Consider the following 20,529-nt stretch of genomic DNA (forward strand, 5'->3'; position numbering starts at 1 on the left):
TGGAGACCCTTCAGGGCCACTGCCAGCCCCTCGGCCGCAGGCAGGACCTTCATCTCAGGGTATGTGGGCCCAGGAGTCCCAGGGCCTATCCGGAGGAGGACTGTCCCTGCGTGTGCAGCCTGTCCCACGTGGCCTCCAAGAGGCGTGGCTGGCTTGTGGGCCTGACCCTGAGCCCTCACCTGTCTGTGGTCTCATTTGTTTCTCACCAGTTTTAGGTCAGACCCTACACGTCCACATGTCCTAGAGCCCCCGTGCCAGGTCTTCACAGACGCCCCCACCAGGCTCCCCGGGTTCCCAGCCTGGCGGTGTCTGCACTCTCAGTGTTGACCTGCCCCACCCCCCCCACTGCCACGGGTGCTCCGGCCCCTCCTCAGGGACAGCGGGGTGGGTGGCCAGGCCCCGCCAGCTTCCCCAGCACGAGGTATCCCACGTGGAGCCTGTGGCCTGTGGGCCTGGGGACACGAACCTCCGGCCGCGGGTCCCTGTGAACTGCTGCTCTTATCCTCCTCTCTTTTTCCTGTTGGGTGTTTGTTTTTCTTACTGATTTTACGTTACATTCTATAGACTAGCTTTTCCATACAGGGTAAACACAGCAAATGCCTTCTTGTCTGTTGCTCGTTTTAATTAAAACACGAGTTTGTCACAGTTCCCTTTCCGTCTTTTGTCTTCTCGTTTAGGAAGCCTTTCGTGCCCCAAGTTGTAAATAGATCAGACCTGATTTAAAACACATCTTCGGGACTTCCCTGGCGGTCCAGTGCTTAGGACTCCGTGCTTTCACTGCTGAGGGCCCGGGTTCGATCCCTGGTCAGGGAACTAAGATCCCACAAGCCACGCAGCATGGCAGAAAAAACACACACCCATTTTAAATGTCTGAATGTATTGTAAATGTACCTTTTAATGCTTGGTTGGCACACATTTGGCTTTTTAATCCACCTGGACGTCCTTCTGGGGACTGTTCTCGATTCTTGTTCACTTCCCCCGACCGGAGCAGCCCCTCTGCTGCCGACCAAGCTGGGCGCTGTCCCGGCTCGTCCTGCGAGCCCCTCGCGGCCCCGCGCTCTGCTGTCTGGGCGACAGGCCTTCCTCCCTCCCCCCGGGAGCACTGGCCGTTCTCACTCCTCTGTTCCCGCACGGGAATTCTGGAGTAAACCTGTCCGGTTGCCTGTGCGGCCGTTGAGGGTGTAGTGCTTTATCTACTTCATGGGCAGTTTGGGGACAGTTGGTCTCCATGGTGCTGACTCTTCTGCTGGCTGTGCGGGGCGGGCGGGGGGTGTTCCCGCGGCAGCGCGACTGACCCCTGGCCCGGCCTGGCCTGCGGAGGGCACCGCGTGCAGCCCCCGCACCCTGCTGACACTGACGACCGAAACATGAGACAGGTGGGGAAGCGCGCCGTCTTTACGTTTAGGAGAATTTGTATCGTGAAGGTCGTGTTGCTCCTCAGTTAATCTATGAATTCTTTGCAATAAAAATAAAAGTCCTGATGTCGTTTCCACAGATTTCAATCTCAAAATTCACATGTAAGTTATCCAGAATGGCCGGTGATGTTTTTAAAAATAAGAAGAGACAAACTCTGTTCTTTACCAATTTTTTTCAAACATCTGTTGTGTTGTTACAAGCGTTTAGACTCACGCTTGACATGTACTTAGGTAGGGATAGTATGAAACACGAAATGTCAGTCTAAAAGAAAATAACAGACCAGTGGGTCTGTGTTGCTGAGACCATGGGGAGCTGTGTAGAAGAAGAGAAAATTGGGTCCCGTCTAATAACAGCCAAATGCAGTAGTTCTGATTTGTTAAAAGATCTAATTGTGAAAAGCAATTTCTTAGGAAAAACTAATAAAATATAGAGGAACATTTTTATAACACCAGAGTAAGGAAGATATCTTAAATGTGAAAAAATATATATAAGCCATGGAGAAAATGGTTAATAAATTTAACTAACTTAAAAATTCTCTGTTCCTTGAAAAAACACGTTTCTTTAACAAAAAGATGTGGCACTGATTGGGAGTAAATAGGTTCAAACTATGTAACTCACAAAACAAATAGTATCCGTTATATACAGTGGATTATGAAAATTAATAGGAAAACGGAAAAACGCATAAAGGAAATTAACAGAGGACAAACTATGAATAAACTACAAGGAGATGCTCAGCTTCATGTTACTTTGTAGATAGCATCGTTGGGTCATATATTTTGATCCACTCTGACAAGCCCTGTGTTGATTGGTGTATTTAGACCATTGGTGCTTAAAGTGTTTATTGGTACACAGGCCGACCCCACTTTACTGCACTCGGAACGCAGTGAGGGTCTGTGGCCGCCCTGCGTCAAGCGAGTCTGTCGGCACCTTTTTCCAACAGCGTCTGCTCACCTTGTGTCTCTGTGTCCCGTTTTGGTAATTCTTGAAGTACTTCAAACATTTGCTCATTATTGTATTTGTTATGGGATCTGTAATCAGTGCTCTTTGATGTTACTGCTGAGACTCACTGAAGGCTCAGACAATGGGTAGCATTTCTTAGCAATAAAGCATTTTTAATTAAAGGGATGGGCACTGTCTTTTGGGCATAACACTGTTGCATTAATAGGCCACAGTGTTGCGTAAACGTAGCGTTTAGACGCGCTGGGAACCAAAACGTCCGTCCGCATGGCCCCTTTGCTTCACTGCACAGGGCTGCAGCCGAGCCCGCAGTGTCTCTGCGGCACCTGGGGTTGGATTAATAGCCTCCCTATTTGTTACTGTTTTCTAGTCTTCGCCGTTGTTCTTTGGTGCTTTTTTGTCTTCCACTCTTTTCCTATCTTCTGTGGTTTCAATTGAGCATTTTATATGATCCCTTTTCTCTCCTTTCGACCTTATCAGTTATACTACTTCTGCTGTTTTCAGTGGTCTCCCTAGAGTGTGCCCATTTACCAGCTAACCCAAGTTCACTTTCAAATAGCATATTATCACTTCCCAGGCAGTGGGTGTGCTTCATAATGCCACAGAAATCCTAATTCCTTTCTCCTGGCTCTTGTATCATTGTTGTTCATTTCACTTGTACACAGGCACGTTTGAGTATGTGTGTCTATACGTGAAATATGTACATAGGCATACCTATCGGGTGTATTGTTGCCATTATTATTTTGAACAAACTTATTAGATAAATTAAAAATAAGAAAAATAAACATCTTTATTTTACTTTCACTTATTTCTTCTTTGATGCTCTTCCTTTCCTTAGTAGATCTGAGTTTCCGACCTTTATCGTTTTCCTTCTTTCTAAGGAACTTTTTTTTAACATTTCTAGAAGGTAGATCTACTGGCAACAAATTCCCCCAATTTCTCTCTGAGAAAGTCTTTACTTCTCACTTCTGGAGGATAATTTCTCAGGGTACAGAATCCTGGGCTGCTGGTTTTTCTCTCAACACTGTAAATATCTCGCTTCACTCTTTGCTTGCATGGTTTCTAAGGAGAGGTCAGATGTGATTCTTATCTCAGTTCCCCTGTAGGTAGTGTCCCCCTCCCCTCCCACCCCCCAGCTCCTTTGGGAATTTTTTCTTTATCTTTGATTCTCTCTAAGTTGAAACCGACATGCCCAGGTGTAGTCTTTCCAGCATTTGTCCTGCTGCGTGTTCTCTGGGCTTCCTGGATCTGTGGTTTGGTGTCTGACATTGATTTGGGGAAATTCTCAGTTAAAATGTTTCAGTATTTCTTCTGTTCTTCTCTCTCTTCTCCTTCTGGATTCCCCATTATGTCACACCTTCACCCCACAGGCCTTAGATGTTCTGTTCTGTTCTTTACAGGCTTTTCCCTTTGCTTTTGGGTTTTCAGGGACTCTGTCGAGATGTCCTTTCGCTCAGAGGTTCCTTCCTCAGCCATGTCCACTCTAATCAGCCCGTCAAAGGCAACCTTCATTTCTGCTGCAGGGCTCTGATCTCTGGCGTTTCTTTTCGGCTCTTCCTTAGGATTTCCACCTCTCTGCTCACAGTCCCCTTATGTCCTGCATGCTGTCTACTTTATCCATTAGAGCCCTCAGCACGTTGACCACAGTTGTTTTCAGTCCCTGTCTGATAATCCCAACATCCTGACACGTCTGGTTCTGATACGTGTCCTGTCTCTTCAGATTCTGCTTTTTGCCATTCCATGTGCCTTGTAATTTTTTCTCATTAGCCAGACATTTTGTACTGGGTCAGAAAACTCTGTCTTCCATTTTTGTTGTCATCTCTCTCCCAAACCAGCTCCATATGTCCCACCTTCTGGTAGTAAGAGAATTAAAGACCCTTCCGATCGGGACCCCCGCCTCTCCACCCCTTGCAGTTTATAATTTCTCATCCACCTCTTAGGTAGATGTCAGCTCCACACGTGCCCACATGTGCATGCACGCAGTCACCCAGGTACACACGTGCACACTGACACGTGCACATACAGTGTCCCCGGGAGCTGCAGCCTGAGCGGTGAGGGCCACCCCCCAACACACCCCGGCCTCTCAGGGACTTGCTTCCGTTTAAGCTCTTGTGAGTTAACCGTAGACATTTCCTATAATAACCAAGTGCCCTTCTGTTTTTAATTCCAGTTATGCGAAGGGAGATTTGGATCTTTCTTACATCACGTCCAGAATTGCAGGTGCGTTTGTTTGCCAGCTTTAACTAAGGATGAACTTCTGGCGCTTTCCTGTGTGAGGGTGGTGCGTGGGATTCTGGCCTCTTGGGCAGCCACTCCCTTGCCCGAGATGTGGCCTAGGGTGTCCACCCCTGCATCCAGTGTGCCTCTAGGCCCTGCGGTGGATAACGCCAGTGTCAACCCAGCTTCTCCCCTGGTCTGGAAGCTTCTGAAACGCTGAGGTCATGAGGGAGATAATGCGAGGCCACACATACTAAAATGTGGGTCTCCAGGCAGAAACCACAGTCCAGACGCTTGGGGAGCTCCTGTGGCGCTTCAGGCTCTGCGGCAGAAGCTGCGTCTCAGGAGGGTCTCGGGGCACCATCTGGGGATCCCAGAGGATCTGACGGACGGTGGGGCGGGGCTTGTAGGCCGCTGCTCCGCCCCTTCTCAGGACTCACTGTACCTTCGGGTCGGCGGCCACGAGGAGCAGGCCCCGCGTGTGCCCAAGCATCTGGCCTGTGGTTGTAGAGGTTGCGGGGGCTCCTCTCTTGCAGTGATGTCATTCCCGGCGGAAGGTGTGGAGTCGGCCATCAAGAACAACATCGAAGACGTGCGGTTGTTTCTGGACGCGAAGCACCCGGGCCGCTACGCTGTCTACAACCTGTCCCTGAGGACGTACCGGGCCTCCAAGTTCCACAACCGGGTGAGCACGGGCTCTGGCTTCGCTCAGCCTCGTGTGGCGCTGGTCCTCCCCTGACACTGCGCAGAAGGGGCGGGGTCTTGAGGATCGCTGAGCCTGAGGTGCCTCCAGAGGGAACGCGAGACCACGCAGTTTCCTTGGCGGATAAACGCTCGGGGCGTGGATGCTTTTTACAGTATTTATACTGACCCTGAGCGCAGACAGGGCGGGTGCTGCGCTCCTTCTGCCACGTCTGCCAGAGCCTGGCTCCCGAGTCCTGTCGCGCGCCTGGGGGGCGGGGGGCGGCGCTTGGTTTGGGGGTGGTGGGGTGCTTTGGGTGGGGCCCGTGTGTCTGCGCCCCGGCTGGCGAGCTGCCCTCTCTGCAGGTCTCCGAGTGTGGCTGGGCAGCCCGACGGGCCCCGAGCCTCCGTAGCCTGTACAGCCTCTGCAGGAACATGCACGCCTGGCTGCGCCAGGACCCCGGGAACGTCTGCGTGGTGCACTGCGTGGTGAGCAAGCTGCCCCGCCCTGGGACACTCGGGACAGAGGGGACGTGCAGAGGGTCAGGCGGGGGCGGCCGGGTGTCCCGAGTGGTGACCCCGACGCCCAGCACTCCCGGGAGCAGCAGTTCTGCCCTGGGGTCTGCGGCAGGCGGCTCCTGGCACCTTCTGTGGGTCACGGCCGGGTCCCTGGCAACAGGGGCTTCTGGCAGAAGACCGTCCTCACTGAGGGTCCCCCCCACCCCTTTTATGGAAGGTGCGGGCCCGCTCGTGGCAGCACCCACGTACGGAGGCCAGCCTGCCTCCTGGGACCCCGTCTCTGAGCCCACCCTGGGGCTGAGGGTTTGTGGGTATCACACCCAGTGGGGCACCTGCCAGAACCCACCCTCGAACGTCAGTACTGCCGTCCTGGTGTGGGTGACCATCACACCAAGGGTGGCGCTGCAGAGGGTGCGTGAGGGTGAGCATGGACGTGCCGAGCGCTGAGGTCGGGTGGGGACCAAGGTCAGGTGGGGACCCTGACAGAGCAGCACGTGCCCGGCCGCCTCGTGCCTTCTGCTGCGGAGCCTGTATTCTCTCCGCTCCCTGAGTTCTCACCTCATCAGGGGGGTTTTCCTAAGTTCCCTGATGAGCCCCGGCCCCAGGCGCAGGCCCTGACTGTCCTGGGGGAGTGAGTGCCGCCTGAGCCTGTCCCGTGCATCTGCCCTAGGACGGGAGGGCCGCCTCTGCCGTGGCCGTCTGCTCCTTCCTGTGCTTCTGCCGGCTCTTCAGCACCGCAGAGGCCGCCGTGTACATGTTCAGTATGAAGCGCTGCCCGCCGGGCATCTGGCCGTCCCACAAAAGGTATGGCGTCCACCGTGGGGCCTGGGTGCGGCGTCACCATGGCCAGGCCGTAGCTGTGGGTGCTGGGAGATGGCAGGGTTTCACGCGGGTGTGGACCTCGGTGTTGGGTGGAGCACGGGCCCGCCTGCGCAGTCGGGGCAGCCGCGCCTCTGCCCTGTCGGGGCTCCGGAGCAGCGGGGCTGCGCCTCTGCCCGGGGCCTGGGCGCCAACCTTCCTAGCGCGTGAGGCCACTTGCTCGCTGGCGATGGGGCAGCCCCTGGGTGCCACCTCTGCACACGTGGCCCAGTGGCTCCATTCGGCAGGGAAGGTGGCATCTGGGAGCTGTGTGGCAGCACCGCCTCCGCCGTGTGTCCTCCATGTCAGGGTCCGTGAGACACAGCTTCTAGGCTGTCTCTGCTGACGACTTACAGGGAATGGTTTCCCAGGGCTGCAGCTGGCCACCGCCCACCCCCTGCCCCCTGGGGCCACTGCCTGCTCCCAGACCGCCTTCCCCACTTCCATCCACCTTGCAGTGAGGGGGGAGCCTCACGCTCAGGCCTGAGGAGTTGCTCACTCCCGTCGGGTACTGGGGGAGTATCTCCTTCCTCTGTGGGGAGGGCCTTGGCGTGAACAACACAGGGCCCGAGAGTGGGGAGAGCCGGGGCCGCCTGGGCCCTGCTGCCTCTCTCCCCTGCCCTGGCAGGGAGATCAAGAAGGCGTCCAGGCCAGTGAGGGGCCGTTGTGGTCATTCCTCCCGCTCGGGATGGCTGCACTGCCTCGATGGCGGTGTGGGGTGGTTGACCCACTCCTGCTTGTGAGACCCACCCCACTGGCTCGCTGCCCAGGGGCAGGGTGTACCCCGAGACAGCTGGCACGCTGTCGTGTCTTCTGTGTGGCTCGGGGTGGGGCGGGGCGGGGCGGGCCTGTCCATCGTGCAGAAGGCGTGGCAGAGCAAGGGCTGCATGGGTGACAGGCTGCCGACCCTTTCAGCATGTCACCTTCCGTAATCTGGGCACACCCGGGGTTCCCAAACTGTGCCTGCAGCTTGGGGTGCCGCTCGGGAGCGCTCAGAGTCGGGGGTCAGAGCCAGCAGAGTATCGTTGTTGCCAGTCTGTGCCTGGCCCCAGGGCCCCCAGCAGACCCCAGGCTGCTTCCTTGGAGACGTGCAGATGTAGAGAGCGTCATCCCCCGCCCGGCCCAACAGCTTATAAAAGAGCGGTGCCCACTTCAGATGCATGACTTTTCAAACCTGTTGGAGAAGAGCCATCGGCTCACTCCCAGTCCAAGGAGGGACAGGCGCCCACCCACAGGGCGCTCGGCGGGGGGTGGTCTGTGCCCTGCAGGACAGGTCAGAGAGGGAGGCCGCTGCTCAGGGGGCACGAGGTCATCTCCTGGGGACATACGGATGAAGCAGCCTTCGCATGAGACTCGGAACCGTGATGGGACGTCTGGAGTTGCTGGTCGCTGGTCTGTGCGTCCAAGACTCTGATGACAGGGGTGGGGGTGGGAGGGAGCCAGGAAGACCCAAACGGAGAGGGCCGCGACCTCGGAGGGGTCTGTAGATGTCCTTCACCGGAACACGCGTCAGGCCATCTCAGGTGGTCGGACAGACGCACCACTGGGGCCCCCGGGGGAGACGGAGCAGGAAGGGGGAGCACGGAGGAGGCGTTGCTGAGAATTTCCCCAAATTAACGGCAGACGTTGAACCCAAGAAGCTCAGAGGACACCAAGTGGGATTCAGAACAAAACACACACACGGAAAACCTACTTTGGCTTCCGGCGTTCACACTGCCGAGAGCCACGCACAGGCGCTCCAGAAGGTGGGCGGCAGGAGTGGAGATGCAAGCAGGGAAGGTTCTTCTCAAGGGCCGTCATTACGTCAGCAGAGGATGCGAGTGGCGGCCTGGGACGTGCTCGGGTGACCCAGGAGATCAGGAAGGAGAAGCCGAGGCTGCAGAGGCAGGCGGGCGGCCGGCTGGCTGGGAAGCCGGTTCAGCGTCACCTGTGTGCTGGGCCCCTCGCCGAGCACACGCTGCCTGCGGGCCTGCCCCGTAGCAGTGACAGCGGGGGCGGAGGAGGGTTGTGTGCAGGGCACGTGCGACAGGCCCCGCTGCTGAAACACCCGTCCCTGCGGGTCAGGCGTCCAGTTCAGCCTTGACTCGGGCAGTCTCCTCCTCCTTCAGTTTTGAATGTGCTCCCAAGGTCACTCAGGTTGTAGGCTGTGGACCTGGGTTGTGGTCCTGGCTTCTTGCTGTCGGCGAGAGGCGCCCGGGTCTCCTGCCACGCGGCCGTCTCCACTGCGGACCTCGGGAGCGGCCAGAGTGCAGTGGCGAGACGGAGTGTCGCCTGCTGTCAGTTTGGAGCCAGCCACGGCTCCTTCCCCTCCCTGGGAGACGGGTTAGACCAGCGCGGGAGATGGACGCCCTGCGGCGGTGCCACAAAGAGGAGCTGCGGAACCACCAAGGGAGCCGGCGGAGCGGATTCCAGGTCCACAGAGCAGGACGGGGGCGGTTGCAGCGTCCCTCTCAGTGAGCAGTGGAACAGGTCGGCAGGCCGGTTCAGAGCCACGGAGTGTACCCACGACAGCAACGTGCGTGCAGAGCCCTTGGGAAGAAGGGTCATGTTCCGGGCTCTTAAACCGCGACAGATTGGGAAGAATAGAAATCATGCCAGATATGTTCCGAGGCCATCGTGGAATTAACCTGGAAATCAGTGACAGCAGGTGGCTTTGGAAAGCCTTAAATATTTCAGAGTGAGACAATCTACCTATGAGTAGCTGGTGAGTCAAAGAGGAAATCTCAAGGGAAGTTTAAAGATATTTTGAGCTGAATGAAAATTAAAACATAAGATTCATGAGATGACACCGGAACGTTGCTTTCAGTGAAATTTATAGCATGAGATGCTTACGTGTGATTGAGAAAAGACTGACGACCTGATGGGCTCCAGAGACACGGAGCACGGGTGCGCCGTGGCATGTGGGCACATACGGAGCACACGTGTGGTGTGTGGGCTGCACACAGCATGTGTGTGACGCGGTGCGTGGGCTGAGCACAGAGCACGCATGTGACGTGGCCCGTTTTCCTGCACAGAACACGCATGTGACATGGTGTGCCTCCTGCCCTCCAGGTACATCGAGTACATGTGCGACATGGTGGCAGAGGAGCCCATCACGCCCCACAGCAAGCCCATCCTGGTGAAGGCCGTGGTCATGACGCCTGTGCCCCTATTCAGCAAGCAGCGGAACGGCTGCCGGCCCTTCTGCGAGGTCTATGTGGGGGATGAGCGTGTGACCACCACGTCCCAGGAGTACGACAAGATGAGGTGGGCTCGGGGCTCAGGCCCTTCCTCGCCCCGCGGCCTCATCTTCTGGGGGCTGTCGAGGAGGGAATTGTGCTCTGGGGCTGCAGCTGGGCGGTGGGCGTGGAGGCGGGGCCGGCAGGGCCTGTGGGGGAGTTCTCGGGGTCTTCGTGCTGGGTGGCTCCTTGGAAGTCCTCTCCTGGACCATCCTCCCCCCACGCCTGACGTAATTTGGCAGAAAAACCCGCGAGGCAAGAAGAAACTGGCGCTGTGGGTCGCAGTTCATCAGAACGGTGCACCTTATACCTAAGTGCACTGCTTTTCTTGGTTCTGTTCTCCAGGGATTTTAAAATCGAGGACGGCAAAGCGGTCATTCCCCTGGGCATAACGGTCCAGGGAGACGTGCTCATCATCATCTATCACGCGAGGTCCACCCTGGGAGGAAGGCTGCAGGCTAAGGTGAGCGGGCGCCGGGCGGCCCCTGGCTCGTGGGCGAGCTTGGTTCTCTAAGCGCAGTGAGAGCTCTGTGTCCCCACCTGTGTGGCAGAGGCAGAAGGGACTGTAGCCTGAGCCTGCCCAGCTGTGGCCCTGGGGCCTCCCCACGGGCCCAAGGAGCCGCCTGTTGGCTAGGGCGCTGCCCCAGCCTCTGTGTGTCCCTGGCCCTGGAGCCCCGTGTGGGGCCTCAGCTGGTCACCCGTGAAGGGCCTGGTGTTGCCCTCCCGGCCTGAGGACCTTCTGTTCGCTTTCTCCCTGCAGATGGCGTCCATGAAGATGTTCCAGATCCAGTTCCACACAGGGTTTGTGCCTCGGAATGCAGCTACTGTGAAATTTGCAAAGTATGTTGGTGTCACACTGAGGGGGGCGGACGAGAGGACCCCAGCCGTGGCTGGTGTGGAGACAAGTGCAGCGCGATTGATACTGGCAGGGGTCCCGGGAGTGCTGAGCTCTGACGCCTGGGGTCCCGGGAGGGCCGTGAGCTCTGACACACGGGGTCCCGGGAGGGCTGTGAGCTCTGACGCCCCGGGTCCCGGGAGGGCCGTGAGCTCTGACGCCCTGAGTCCCGGGAGGGCCGTGAGCTCTGACGCCCGGGCTCCCGGGAGGGCAGTGAGCTCTGACGCCCCGGGTCCCGGGAGGGCCGTGAGCTCTGACGCCCCGGGTCCCGGGAGGGCCGTGAGCTCTGATGCCCCGGGTCCCGGGAGGGCCGTGAGCTCTGACGCCTGGGGTCCCGGGAGGGCCGTGAGCTCTGACGCCCCGGGTCCCGGGAGGGCCGTGAGCTCTGACGCCCCGGGTCCCGGGAGGGCTCACACAGGGCAGTGCCGTGCCAGGGCTGCCTGTGGTAAGGGCTCAGGGAGAGCCGCCCAGCTGCCCTCACAGCGCCAGCGTCGTGGGCCGTGGGCATGTCTGTGTTTCTGCCTGTTGTTGCTCCTTTAAGAGTTTCCGTGTTCTTGTCTTTTAGTATGTTTTCCACATTGGCACCTCGTGTATTTTTTTTTTAACGTGCCAACGTGACAAAGACGAGGAATGCCACGCTTTAAGGTTTCAGGTTTTTTCTCCTTTGGAGGAAGGTAGTCCCAGAGCTTCAGGTGTCCTTGTGTCCTCAGACATTTCTCTTCAGAGACCCGATGACTGAAGACCAAGCAGAAGAGCTGGGCGAGAGGCCCGTAGGTGAATCTGATGCTGGAGCCGGGAGACGGCATTGACTGTCTCGTGTGTTCAGGGAAGTACAAGGGGGATTTCACCGCAGAGCTGGAACGTGCGAAAAGGAGGCAGGTGTGACTCTCAGACTGAGAAACGTCACAGCTGGAACTGAGGATTGAGCCGTGTGCCCGGTAGCAGAGTAGACACAGGAACGAACAATGGTGAGAGAGAGATGGATACAGAGGGGTCGCAGGGGTGTTGGGGGCTGGGAAATGGTCAGACGTGCCTTTGTTCGGAGTCCAAGGAGAAGAGGACACACCAGAAACAATGTTGGAAAAATCACCGGCCAAAAATTTCCTTACACTGATGAAAAACGTCAAACCATAGAATCAAAAACTCTGAAAACAGCAAACAGGAGTTTATATAAAAGAAGGAAGGAAACGCCTTCCTCAGCATGTTGCAAATTGCTGAAAACCAAAGACGACCATTTCGGAGCCCCCAGGGCAGGGACCTTCAAAGTAAGGAGACCGCAGCTGCCTTTTAACCAAGGGGCGGGAGCCGGAGCCGGGGGCATCTTCGGCAAGTGCCTGAGGAGAACGTTGGCCAGCTTGAAATTCTGCCTCCTGTGAAGTCATCCTTCAGAAGCGAAAGCCAATCAAAGATGTTTTCAGGCAGACGAGATGTTTGCAGTGTGTGTGTCAGACGTGGACACGTAGAGAAGCACAGAATGAAAAGAGAAAGATGCCCATTAAAAGCAGGCAGGGGACTCGGCTGGCGGATGCACACGGCCAGCGAGCACCTGAGCCAGTCTGCACGTCCCTCATCACCAGGGAAGCAGGTCAGAGCCGCGAGGGCAAGGAAATGGGGGGGGGGGAGCCCCCGTGGGAGCCACGCGCAGTTAGATGTTTTCTTGTGACGAGAACTAGGAAGATCTCCTGCCTCAGCACTTCCCACGTGCACGTGGCGTCATTAGCCACGTACCCAGGGCCTCAGGCTCGATGGCTCCAGACTGAGAAGAGGCCCCCGTGGCGTCGGCAGTCGGTTGGAGAGTGAGCTGTGATGTCATGTCCGTGACCCTGTTAACGTCTGCTCAGGCCTCCCGTGGGGCCCCATCCGGAGGCCCGAGGAGCGGCTGCCTCTGGGGGCGTGGCCCTTCTTGGGGTCTGGAAAGAGACAGTGTTTTATTCTGAATGGACTGTTCCACGAGGATAACCTTTATGAGGCGCGTGCGTAGGCTTGTGCTTCGCTGTGCACGTCGTGCCTCCAGCAGTGGACTCGTCGGTTTAATAGCAGAAAGGCAAGGGGTGCCCCGCGGGTGGCTGAAAGAGGACACTTTGCAGAAGCAATCTGAAATCCCTCGGGTGCCTCCTGTGAGTGTGGAGGGGTGCCGAGCAGTCCGGGACGAAAGCCGATGCGTTTGTTTCCCGCTGAGCGTGGCAGGCTCCCCCTCAGGGCCTGTCCAGCGGGGCCTGGCCCTCTGCCCTCTGAGACCCCGGACCCTTGGGGCAGCAGGGCTGCGCCTCTGCTCACAGACCTCATTGTTTCCTCACTGGCCTGCTGGACGGGTGGGCAGACCCCGGCCTGGGTGGGGCTGTCCCCGGGGCGGGGCTGGGCAGGGAGGCGGGGGTGGGTGGCCACCAGCATGGTGCCGGGAGTGGCCCCCCAGGCCCTGCTGCCCTGGAGCTGAGCTCGTAGTGGCCGCGCGCCTTCTCCCTGCTTGGCTTCTTGGCCTCTGCTCCTTGTGGATAGGCCCCTCCCGGGGCCCTCCCTGGCCTCCGGATCCCCTTGGCCAACATCGCTGTCCGGGCTTTCCACCTGCGTCCCCGCGCCAGCTGTTCCTGCCCGGCTGAGCCGTCGCCCTTGCAGTCGTCTTCTTGTGGGCACCTGGCCTGGACAGGAAGGAAGCCCATGGCGGCCTCTAGGCTGGGAGCCTGAGAGGGCCACACGGCAGTGCGGCCACTGTCCCTGTGCCCACGTGGGCCCGGCCTCGCCCCTGCAGAGACCCCTCATTCCCCTCCTTGCACAGGGGCGGCTGCGTCTGTGAGGAGTGGGAAGGATTTGGGGTCACGCGTCCTCGCTCGTCCCATTTTGCTGAATCCAGGGAAGTAAGAACTAAAATTTGCTGTGGCCTCACCACCACCCCTGACCACTCCTGCGGCCCGTCCTCTGCCCGGAGGCCGTTCTTGGACATTGCAGAGGACGGCAGGGCCCCTCCCTCGACTCCTCACCCTTCAGGGCCCCAGCGTTCTTTTTTGTGTTTCTCTCTTTGTTGCTTTACTCTTCTTATAGGCACAAAGCAGTAAGTGATGCAAACACGTTAGCATAAAATAAGAGCAGCTGGGAGCCTGTTGTCTAGCTGAGGAACTAGGGTTTATCCATATCGTCACCAGAGGTGAGCTTAGGAATTCCCTCGAAACATGCGGAGCCACAGAACGAGGGCAGTTCAGTGACGTGGCAGCCGCAGTCCCCACTACCAGGCTGCCCTGTTACCAGTCTCCCGCCCGTGCCCGGGCCCCCCGGCTCCGCGTCCCACCCAGTGGGAACAGGTTGGTGCCTCTCCACCCCTGCCGCCAGATTGCAGAGGTGTTGGTTTCTGGGCATCTGTTAATAGTTGGGGATTTCACCAGCGTGGATGGCATTGTTCTATGGGAACGTGCATTTAAGCTCTGAGGACCTGATTTGAACTCCAGAGCCTGAGGAGTGAGGGCTGAGCGCTCCCCTGACGGAGGAGCGGGGGTCCTGCTCTGCGGGTGTGGACGGGCCCCACTGCACACACACCCCTGCCGGTCCCTCTGACCCTTGGCTCAGTGGCGGCGTGAACGTCCCGAGCATGCAGTGCAGGGGCTGGGGTGCCTGTGGAGCCCGCGGCCCTGCCCCGCGCTCGTTTCCCAGTGAACATTGGGGTGGTACCCGCAGTGCCCGTGGTCGTGCCTAACCTGCTTCTCGCCTCCCCAATGCAGGTATGACCTGGACGCTTGTGACATTCAGGAGAAATATCCCGATTTATTCCAAGTGAACCTGGAGGTGGAGGTGGAGCCCAGAGATAGGCCCGGCCACGAGGCCCCACCCTGGGAGACTGCGAGCATGCGGGGGCTGAACCCCAAGATCCTGTTTTCCAGCCGCGAGGAGCAGCAAGACATGCTGGCGAAATTTGGTGAGATCCTTGTTTTCTGGGCACGCCTGCAGGTGGCCCAGTGTCTGTTTTTGGATCCCAAGCCACGTGGCCTGCAGGCCCTGCCGGGGTCATGGGGTGGAGCTGGGACCCCCAGGAGGGTCAGGTTTGAGTCACACGCTGTTTTGGGGGGGTGCGTTTTCTGGACATGTGTCAACTTTGAACATGACCTGGAAGAAGTCGAGGCTTCGATTGGGACCAGCTGGCGGGGCTGCCCCCGCAGCAGAGTTTGTTCCTGGCCAGCCCCCACCCCCTCCACACCCCGCAACTCAGCAGGGCTGTGTCGGCTTATTTCATAGCATTTACAGAAAGTAGCATCAGAAGCACGCTGGTGGGTGGGACTTGGGACTTCGTTTGCCACATAACGATTTTCTTCGTGTTCTTGGTTTGCATTTTTTTCTGTTATGTGAGGACAGCTAAGTGTCCCTGAATAGCGTGTGTGCACGTGTGTGCATGCACGTATGGTTTCTGGTGTACGCGTGTGCACACGTGTCCCGGGGCAGCGTCTGGGCAACGCTGGGATCCATTCACTGATGGTTGGTTGTTGTGTGGGTTTCTGGTGGTGGTGAGCCCTTCCTGGCTCTGGGCCTGGGCCCCGGAGCCTCACACGGGCTGCTGCCCTGGGCCGGGTGGCCTGACATCCCTCTTCCTGCAGGAAAACCAGAGCTCCCCAGGCAGCCAGGCTCCTCTGCGCAGTATGATGCCGAGGCCGGGCCTGCGGACGCCGAGCCCCCGGAGTTGGACTCACTGCACAGCAGCGGGGACACCGACCGCTTTCTGCACACGCTGGACTGGCGGGGTGGGTAGGCGGGCCTGGCGCTGCCCCCGTGGGCCTCCCCGTGCTGACTCTTCGCACTGAGCCGCAGCCGCCCCACCGTTGTCTTCTTTTCAGAGGACGGGGATTGCGCGACAGCCCCAGAGGGTCACCTTGCCGAGGAGGGTCCGTCTGCTGCGGCCGAGGACGGACGTGTGAGCGAGCCGTCTGACGAGGAAGCCCCAACGCCGTCAGCTGAGAGCGGGGACGTGGCCGACGAGGACACGCCAGGCCCGGACCTGCCGCAGGAGGACGGTGTGGACCTCCTGGGGCTGCACTCCGAGGCAGGGCCGGTGCCCCCCACGCAGGCCCGCGGGGGCCCCCCCAGCAACGCGGACCTGCTCAGCCGCCTCCTGGGGGCCCCGGCAGCTGCTCCAGAGGGTGCCGCAGGCGGTCTGTTCGGCGGGGACGCGGCGCTGCTCTTCACCAGCCCGGCCTCTGCCCCGAGCACACGGACCACGGTCCCGGCCGGTAGGTGCCGCCGACAGGAGTGGGCCCGGAGGTCACGGCAGTCTGCCGTTCAGGGAGACCGCGAGCCCCCAGAGGATCTCCTGAGACAGGCAGGGGTCAGCGGGGTCAGCGCCTTGCCCCTCCCTCTCGGGGCCACGGGGTCGTGGGAGGGCCGTCCCGGAGCCGATCCTCTAGGCCGAGGGTGTGCACTGTGGTGCCCGCGCTCACGTGCACCTGCTTCCTGGTGTCCTGCCACAGCGGACCCGTTTGACCCTCTCCTGCTGCCATCTGACCCGGACGCCCAGCCCCACTCCCAGCCCGACCTCTTTGGCGAATTTCTTAATTCGGACTCTCCAGCCACCCTGCCTGCATCCTTCCCTGCCACCCACAGCGCCCCACCCCTGGCCCACGGCACCAACTTCCTGCATCTGGGTAAGTGCGGTCTCCACACTGGGGGCGGGGCCACAGGGCCGGGGGAGATGGGCAGTGCCCTCCTCCCTCCCCCAGAAAGGGGGCACAGCCAGTGTCCACTCTGTATGCCCTGCTGGGTTCCCGGGGAGGTGGGAAGGCAGGCTCTGGGGCACTGGCATGTGGCCAGCCATGGCGGGAGGAGGCCTCTCTGAAGACCCTTTCAGATGAGGGACCGCAGATGCTAGTCTCAGCATCGCCCTGTGGGCTTCTCCTCTTGCTGCCTCCCTGCATCCACTTGGTCAGTGCAGTGACCATGTGATGTGTCCTCCGCCCGTGTGGAGGGAGACGGGTTGGAGGCCCCAGAGGTGCGTTAGCACAGCCCTGCCTGGGGCTTCGCTAGGCCAGGAGCGCCGCAGGGGCTGCTGCCCAGCACCTCAGCCCCCCACCTCCCGCACGGGCGGCCGTCAGGTGTGCCTCCTGCCTCCTGCCCACACGTGGAGGGGGTACGGAGGGCGGCCCCCGAGACTGCCGCAGATGGGGCTTGTGGCCAGCCTGTCCCCTAGGGCCCCCAGGAGGCCATGTGAAGGCCATGTGCCCGCCCCCACCGGGAACACACCTGATAGTGCCGCTGTCTTCCCAGGTGACCTGCCAGCGGAGCCCAGCAAGATGACAACCTCTACCAGCCACCCGGACCTGCTGGGAGGATGGGACGCCTGGGCTGAGGCCCCGGCCCCCGCACCAGCTGCAGAAGGTACGGCACGTGGCGTAACTGTGACCCCGGCCCCCAGAAGAGGAGGAGACAGGAGCAGCGCCCCAGGGGCACTCTGGCCGGGCCTCCTGCCACTGTCCCGAGTCCCCCCGTGCGGCTCCTGTGGGCGCTCATTCGGCTTGTTCTGAAGTTCTCACCCAGAATGTTCCTTAGCGCTTCCTTGTGCCCTGCAGGGCCCTTGAGAGGCTGCAGGCTGTCCTGGTCTGTCCCCTGTCTGTGGGGGCAAGAGTGCTTCTGGTGTCTCACTTTCATCATGTCTGTCCTTCTTTCCGTATGTCAGGATTCTGTCCCGTGGGGAAGTTTCCGGTAGTGAGTTGTTTTCAAAGGCAGTGGTGTTTGTGGCGCCTGTGACATGCTTCTCTCTTAAGTCCTGTTTATTAACTTATGGGCTGTGATTGTAAACATGCTACTCTGCTGGTTTGATAGGCTACCAGTTCTTTCAATTTGCTTTTCTTCATTATGCGTGAGGTTATTATTTTGTGTGTTTTTGGTTATGTTTCTTTTGAGAACTGTTTCACATTTTCTAATCATTTTTTTGCACGGGAAATTCACCTTTTTTGTATTAACTTGTAAGAGCTCTTTATGTATGAGCTACCATCATTTGTAATGACCTCACAGTTGACTCTTGAATGACACGGGAATTAGGAGCAGGACAGTGATTTACTTAGACGTTTCAGTACCTTGTACTTAGAATGAACGAATGTCGTAGAGTGCACTCACACTTTAGATGGATTCAGGAGGTGGTAGGACAAACCCAGGACAGTTTATACGAGCTGTCAGGTGACCTCCCACACGGAGCCATGTGGGCAGCTCGGGCTGCGAGTGTGGCCACGTCCCAGGTGCAGTGACAACGCCGAGCGAGGCCTTTAGGAGCGTGAGATGGGAGGGCAGAAGCCACATCTACTCCAGTGTGCTGGATCTAATGCCCCTGCCCTCCTCCAGGCCCCTTCGTCTCTCCTGGAGGCCAGCCGGCACCTCCTGGCCCCCCAGCCAGCCAGACCAAGTCTCAGAGCCAGGACCCATTTGCAGACCTCGGCGACCTCAGTTCCGGCCTCCAAGGTAACCTGAGGGCCGTGTCGGGCATGTGGAAAGCACCAGGCCTCTCTCTGGGGTGTTGTGTCCGCCTACCCGAGGTGGGGCCTCACCCTGTCCACCAAGGCCCAGGGCACAGCGACACCAGGAAAGGCCCAATCTGCTTCATACCAGGAGCTTGTTACCAAGATAACACCAGGAATTGCCAAAACTGGTGCTGGAGTCTGGCCCTCCGCTGGCATAGCGGTGCTTGGGGGTCATCTAGGAGCGGTCTCAGCACAGGAGCGTGGAGAGTGCCTGCCCCGCTCCCCAGGGAGCAGAATGCACTGCCAGTAATTTTTCTGAGAAAACTTTTAGGGACGTTAATTGTTTGGAGGCCAGGAGTGTCTCTCGTCCCTTGGCAGTCGGGAGGCATGTGGAATTTTAGGTGAAAATAACATCTCCCCAGACGCTTCCTGGCATTTCAGGTTTTGGTGTCTCCCTGAGAGCATTCCTGGAAGTTTGGGTTTGCCCTGGGCTTTCTGCCTCTATCTTGGGCTGTCTGAGCACAGGGCGGGGTCACTTGGAGCCTCTCGGGGGCTGCCTGTGGTGAAAAGGAATTCTCGGGATCTGGGACGCCTGTTCTCAGGATGGAGCCCAGCCCTCAGCTCTGCACTGACCCCAGACCTCCGTCACACCCCCTCAGAAAACAGAGTCCTGCATGAAGCTGATGGAGCTGAAAGGAGAAACAGACAAACTCACATTCTAGTTGGAGACCTCAGCATCCCTCTGTCAACAAAGATAGAGCCACCAGACAGAAAGTCAGCAAAGCTGTGGGACATTCACAGGACACTGTGCCTGACAGCAGCAGGACACACCTCCTCCTGCACCCAAGCAACCACCAAGAAAGGCCATGTATTGGGCCATAAAAAGTCATCAACAAACTTAAAAGAACTGAAATCATATAGACCGTATCATTCCGTGACCAAATGGAATCAAACTAGAAATTGGTAACAGCGAGATAACTGAAAAATCTTCAAACTCTTGGAAATTGATACACTTTTATTTTTTATTTTTTTAAATTTTTAAAAAAATTTATTTTTGGCTGCATTAGGTCTTCATGGCTGCACATGGGCTTTTCTCTGGTTGCAGCGAGCGGGGGCTACTCTTCATTGTGGTGTGTGGGCTTCTCACTGAGGTGGCTTCTTGTTGCAGAGCACGGGCTCTAGGTGCACAGGCTTCAGTAGTTGTGGCATGCGGGCTTAGTAGTTGTGGCTCGCGGGCTGTAGAGCGCAGGCTTAGTAGTTGTGGCGCATGGGCTTAGTTGCTCCGCGGCATGTGGGATCTTCCTGGACCAGGGCTTGAACCCATGTCCCCTGCATTGGCAGGCAGATTCTTAACTACTGCGCCACCAGGGAAGTCCTGAATGACACAGTTTTAAATAACACGGGTTATTTAGGAAGTCTCAAGGAAAATAAAACAGCGTGTCGAAGAGAATGAAAATGAAAACACGACACATCTAAACTTGGGTTATGCAGCTAAAGCAGTGCCAAGAGGGAAACACATAGCATTAAGCGTGTAGTTTGGAAAAGAGGAAACGTCTCATCAGTATTGTGAGTTATCACCTGAGGACATTTGAAAAGAAAAGCAAAATAAGCTCAAAGCAAATGGAAGGAAATGATAAAGAGCCCAAATCAATGAAATAGAAAATGAAAACTAGAGAAAATGGGTTGATCAAAAAGCTAGTTCTCTGAGAAGATCGGTAAAGTTGACAGATCTCTGCTAAGATGGATTAAGAAAGAGGGGTTAACCCAAGATGTCCACAGACCCCAGAGGCTCTGAAGGGAAATGGACTTACGGCTTCAGCACCAGTTCTGGGACTGAGGTGAGGTGGACAAGTTCTTCAGGTGTGCCCCGTGTGAGGTAGAGCGTTTGAGTGGGTCTGTAATCATAAAGAAAATGAATTCATAGTTAGAAACCTCCCATAAAGGAAATCTCCAGTCCCATCTGGGTTCACTGGAGAATTTTACCAAATGTTTAAAGAATTCATACCAATTCCACACAGTCTTTTCCAAGAAATAGGAAGAGGAGGGAATATTTTCCAGTTGATTTTATGAATCTGGTATTACTTTGATACCAAAACCAGATGGAGGCGATACAGAAGGAAACTACAGACCACAGGGCAGCGTCCCTCATGAACACAGACACAAAGATCAAAGCCAGTCATCAGCACAGAGAGCTGCACAGAGAGCTCATCAGTGTATGAAAGCATCGCACAGGGGCCTCCCTGGTGGCCCAGTGGCCAAGACTTCGCCTTCCGACGGAGGGGGCGCGGGTGTGATCCCTGATCGCGGAGCTAAGATCCCACGTGCCGCGGGGCAACTAAGCCCGCTC

The 20,529-nt window shown here is 57.6% G+C and overlaps 1 protein-coding gene across 1 annotated transcript in view; it reads left to right on the forward strand.

Annotated features, from left to right (window-relative positions):
* The window catches only part of GAK (cyclin G associated kinase), a 51,019-nt gene that overhangs the window by 26,081 nt on the left and 4,409 nt on the right, over nt 1-20,529 (forward strand). The window contains 13 exon segments of the mRNA XM_033419652.2: nt 4,544-4,593; nt 5,127-5,275; nt 5,638-5,760; nt 6,461-6,594; nt 9,700-9,894; nt 10,212-10,329; nt 10,627-10,706; nt 14,469-14,662; nt 15,336-15,479; nt 15,573-15,965; nt 16,203-16,376; nt 16,996-17,106; nt 18,067-18,183. Coding sequence (XP_033275543.2) covers nt 4,544-4,593; nt 5,127-5,275; nt 5,638-5,760; nt 6,461-6,594; nt 9,700-9,894; nt 10,212-10,329; nt 10,627-10,706; nt 14,469-14,662; nt 15,336-15,479; nt 15,573-15,965; nt 16,203-16,376; nt 16,996-17,106; nt 18,067-18,183 — 1,982 coding nt within the window.

This window comes from Orcinus orca, chromosome 4 (genome assembly GCF_937001465.1).
Source record: "Orcinus orca chromosome 4, mOrcOrc1.1, whole genome shotgun sequence".
In the NCBI taxonomy this organism is placed as follows: Eukaryota; Metazoa; Chordata; class Mammalia; order Artiodactyla; family Delphinidae; genus Orcinus; species Orcinus orca.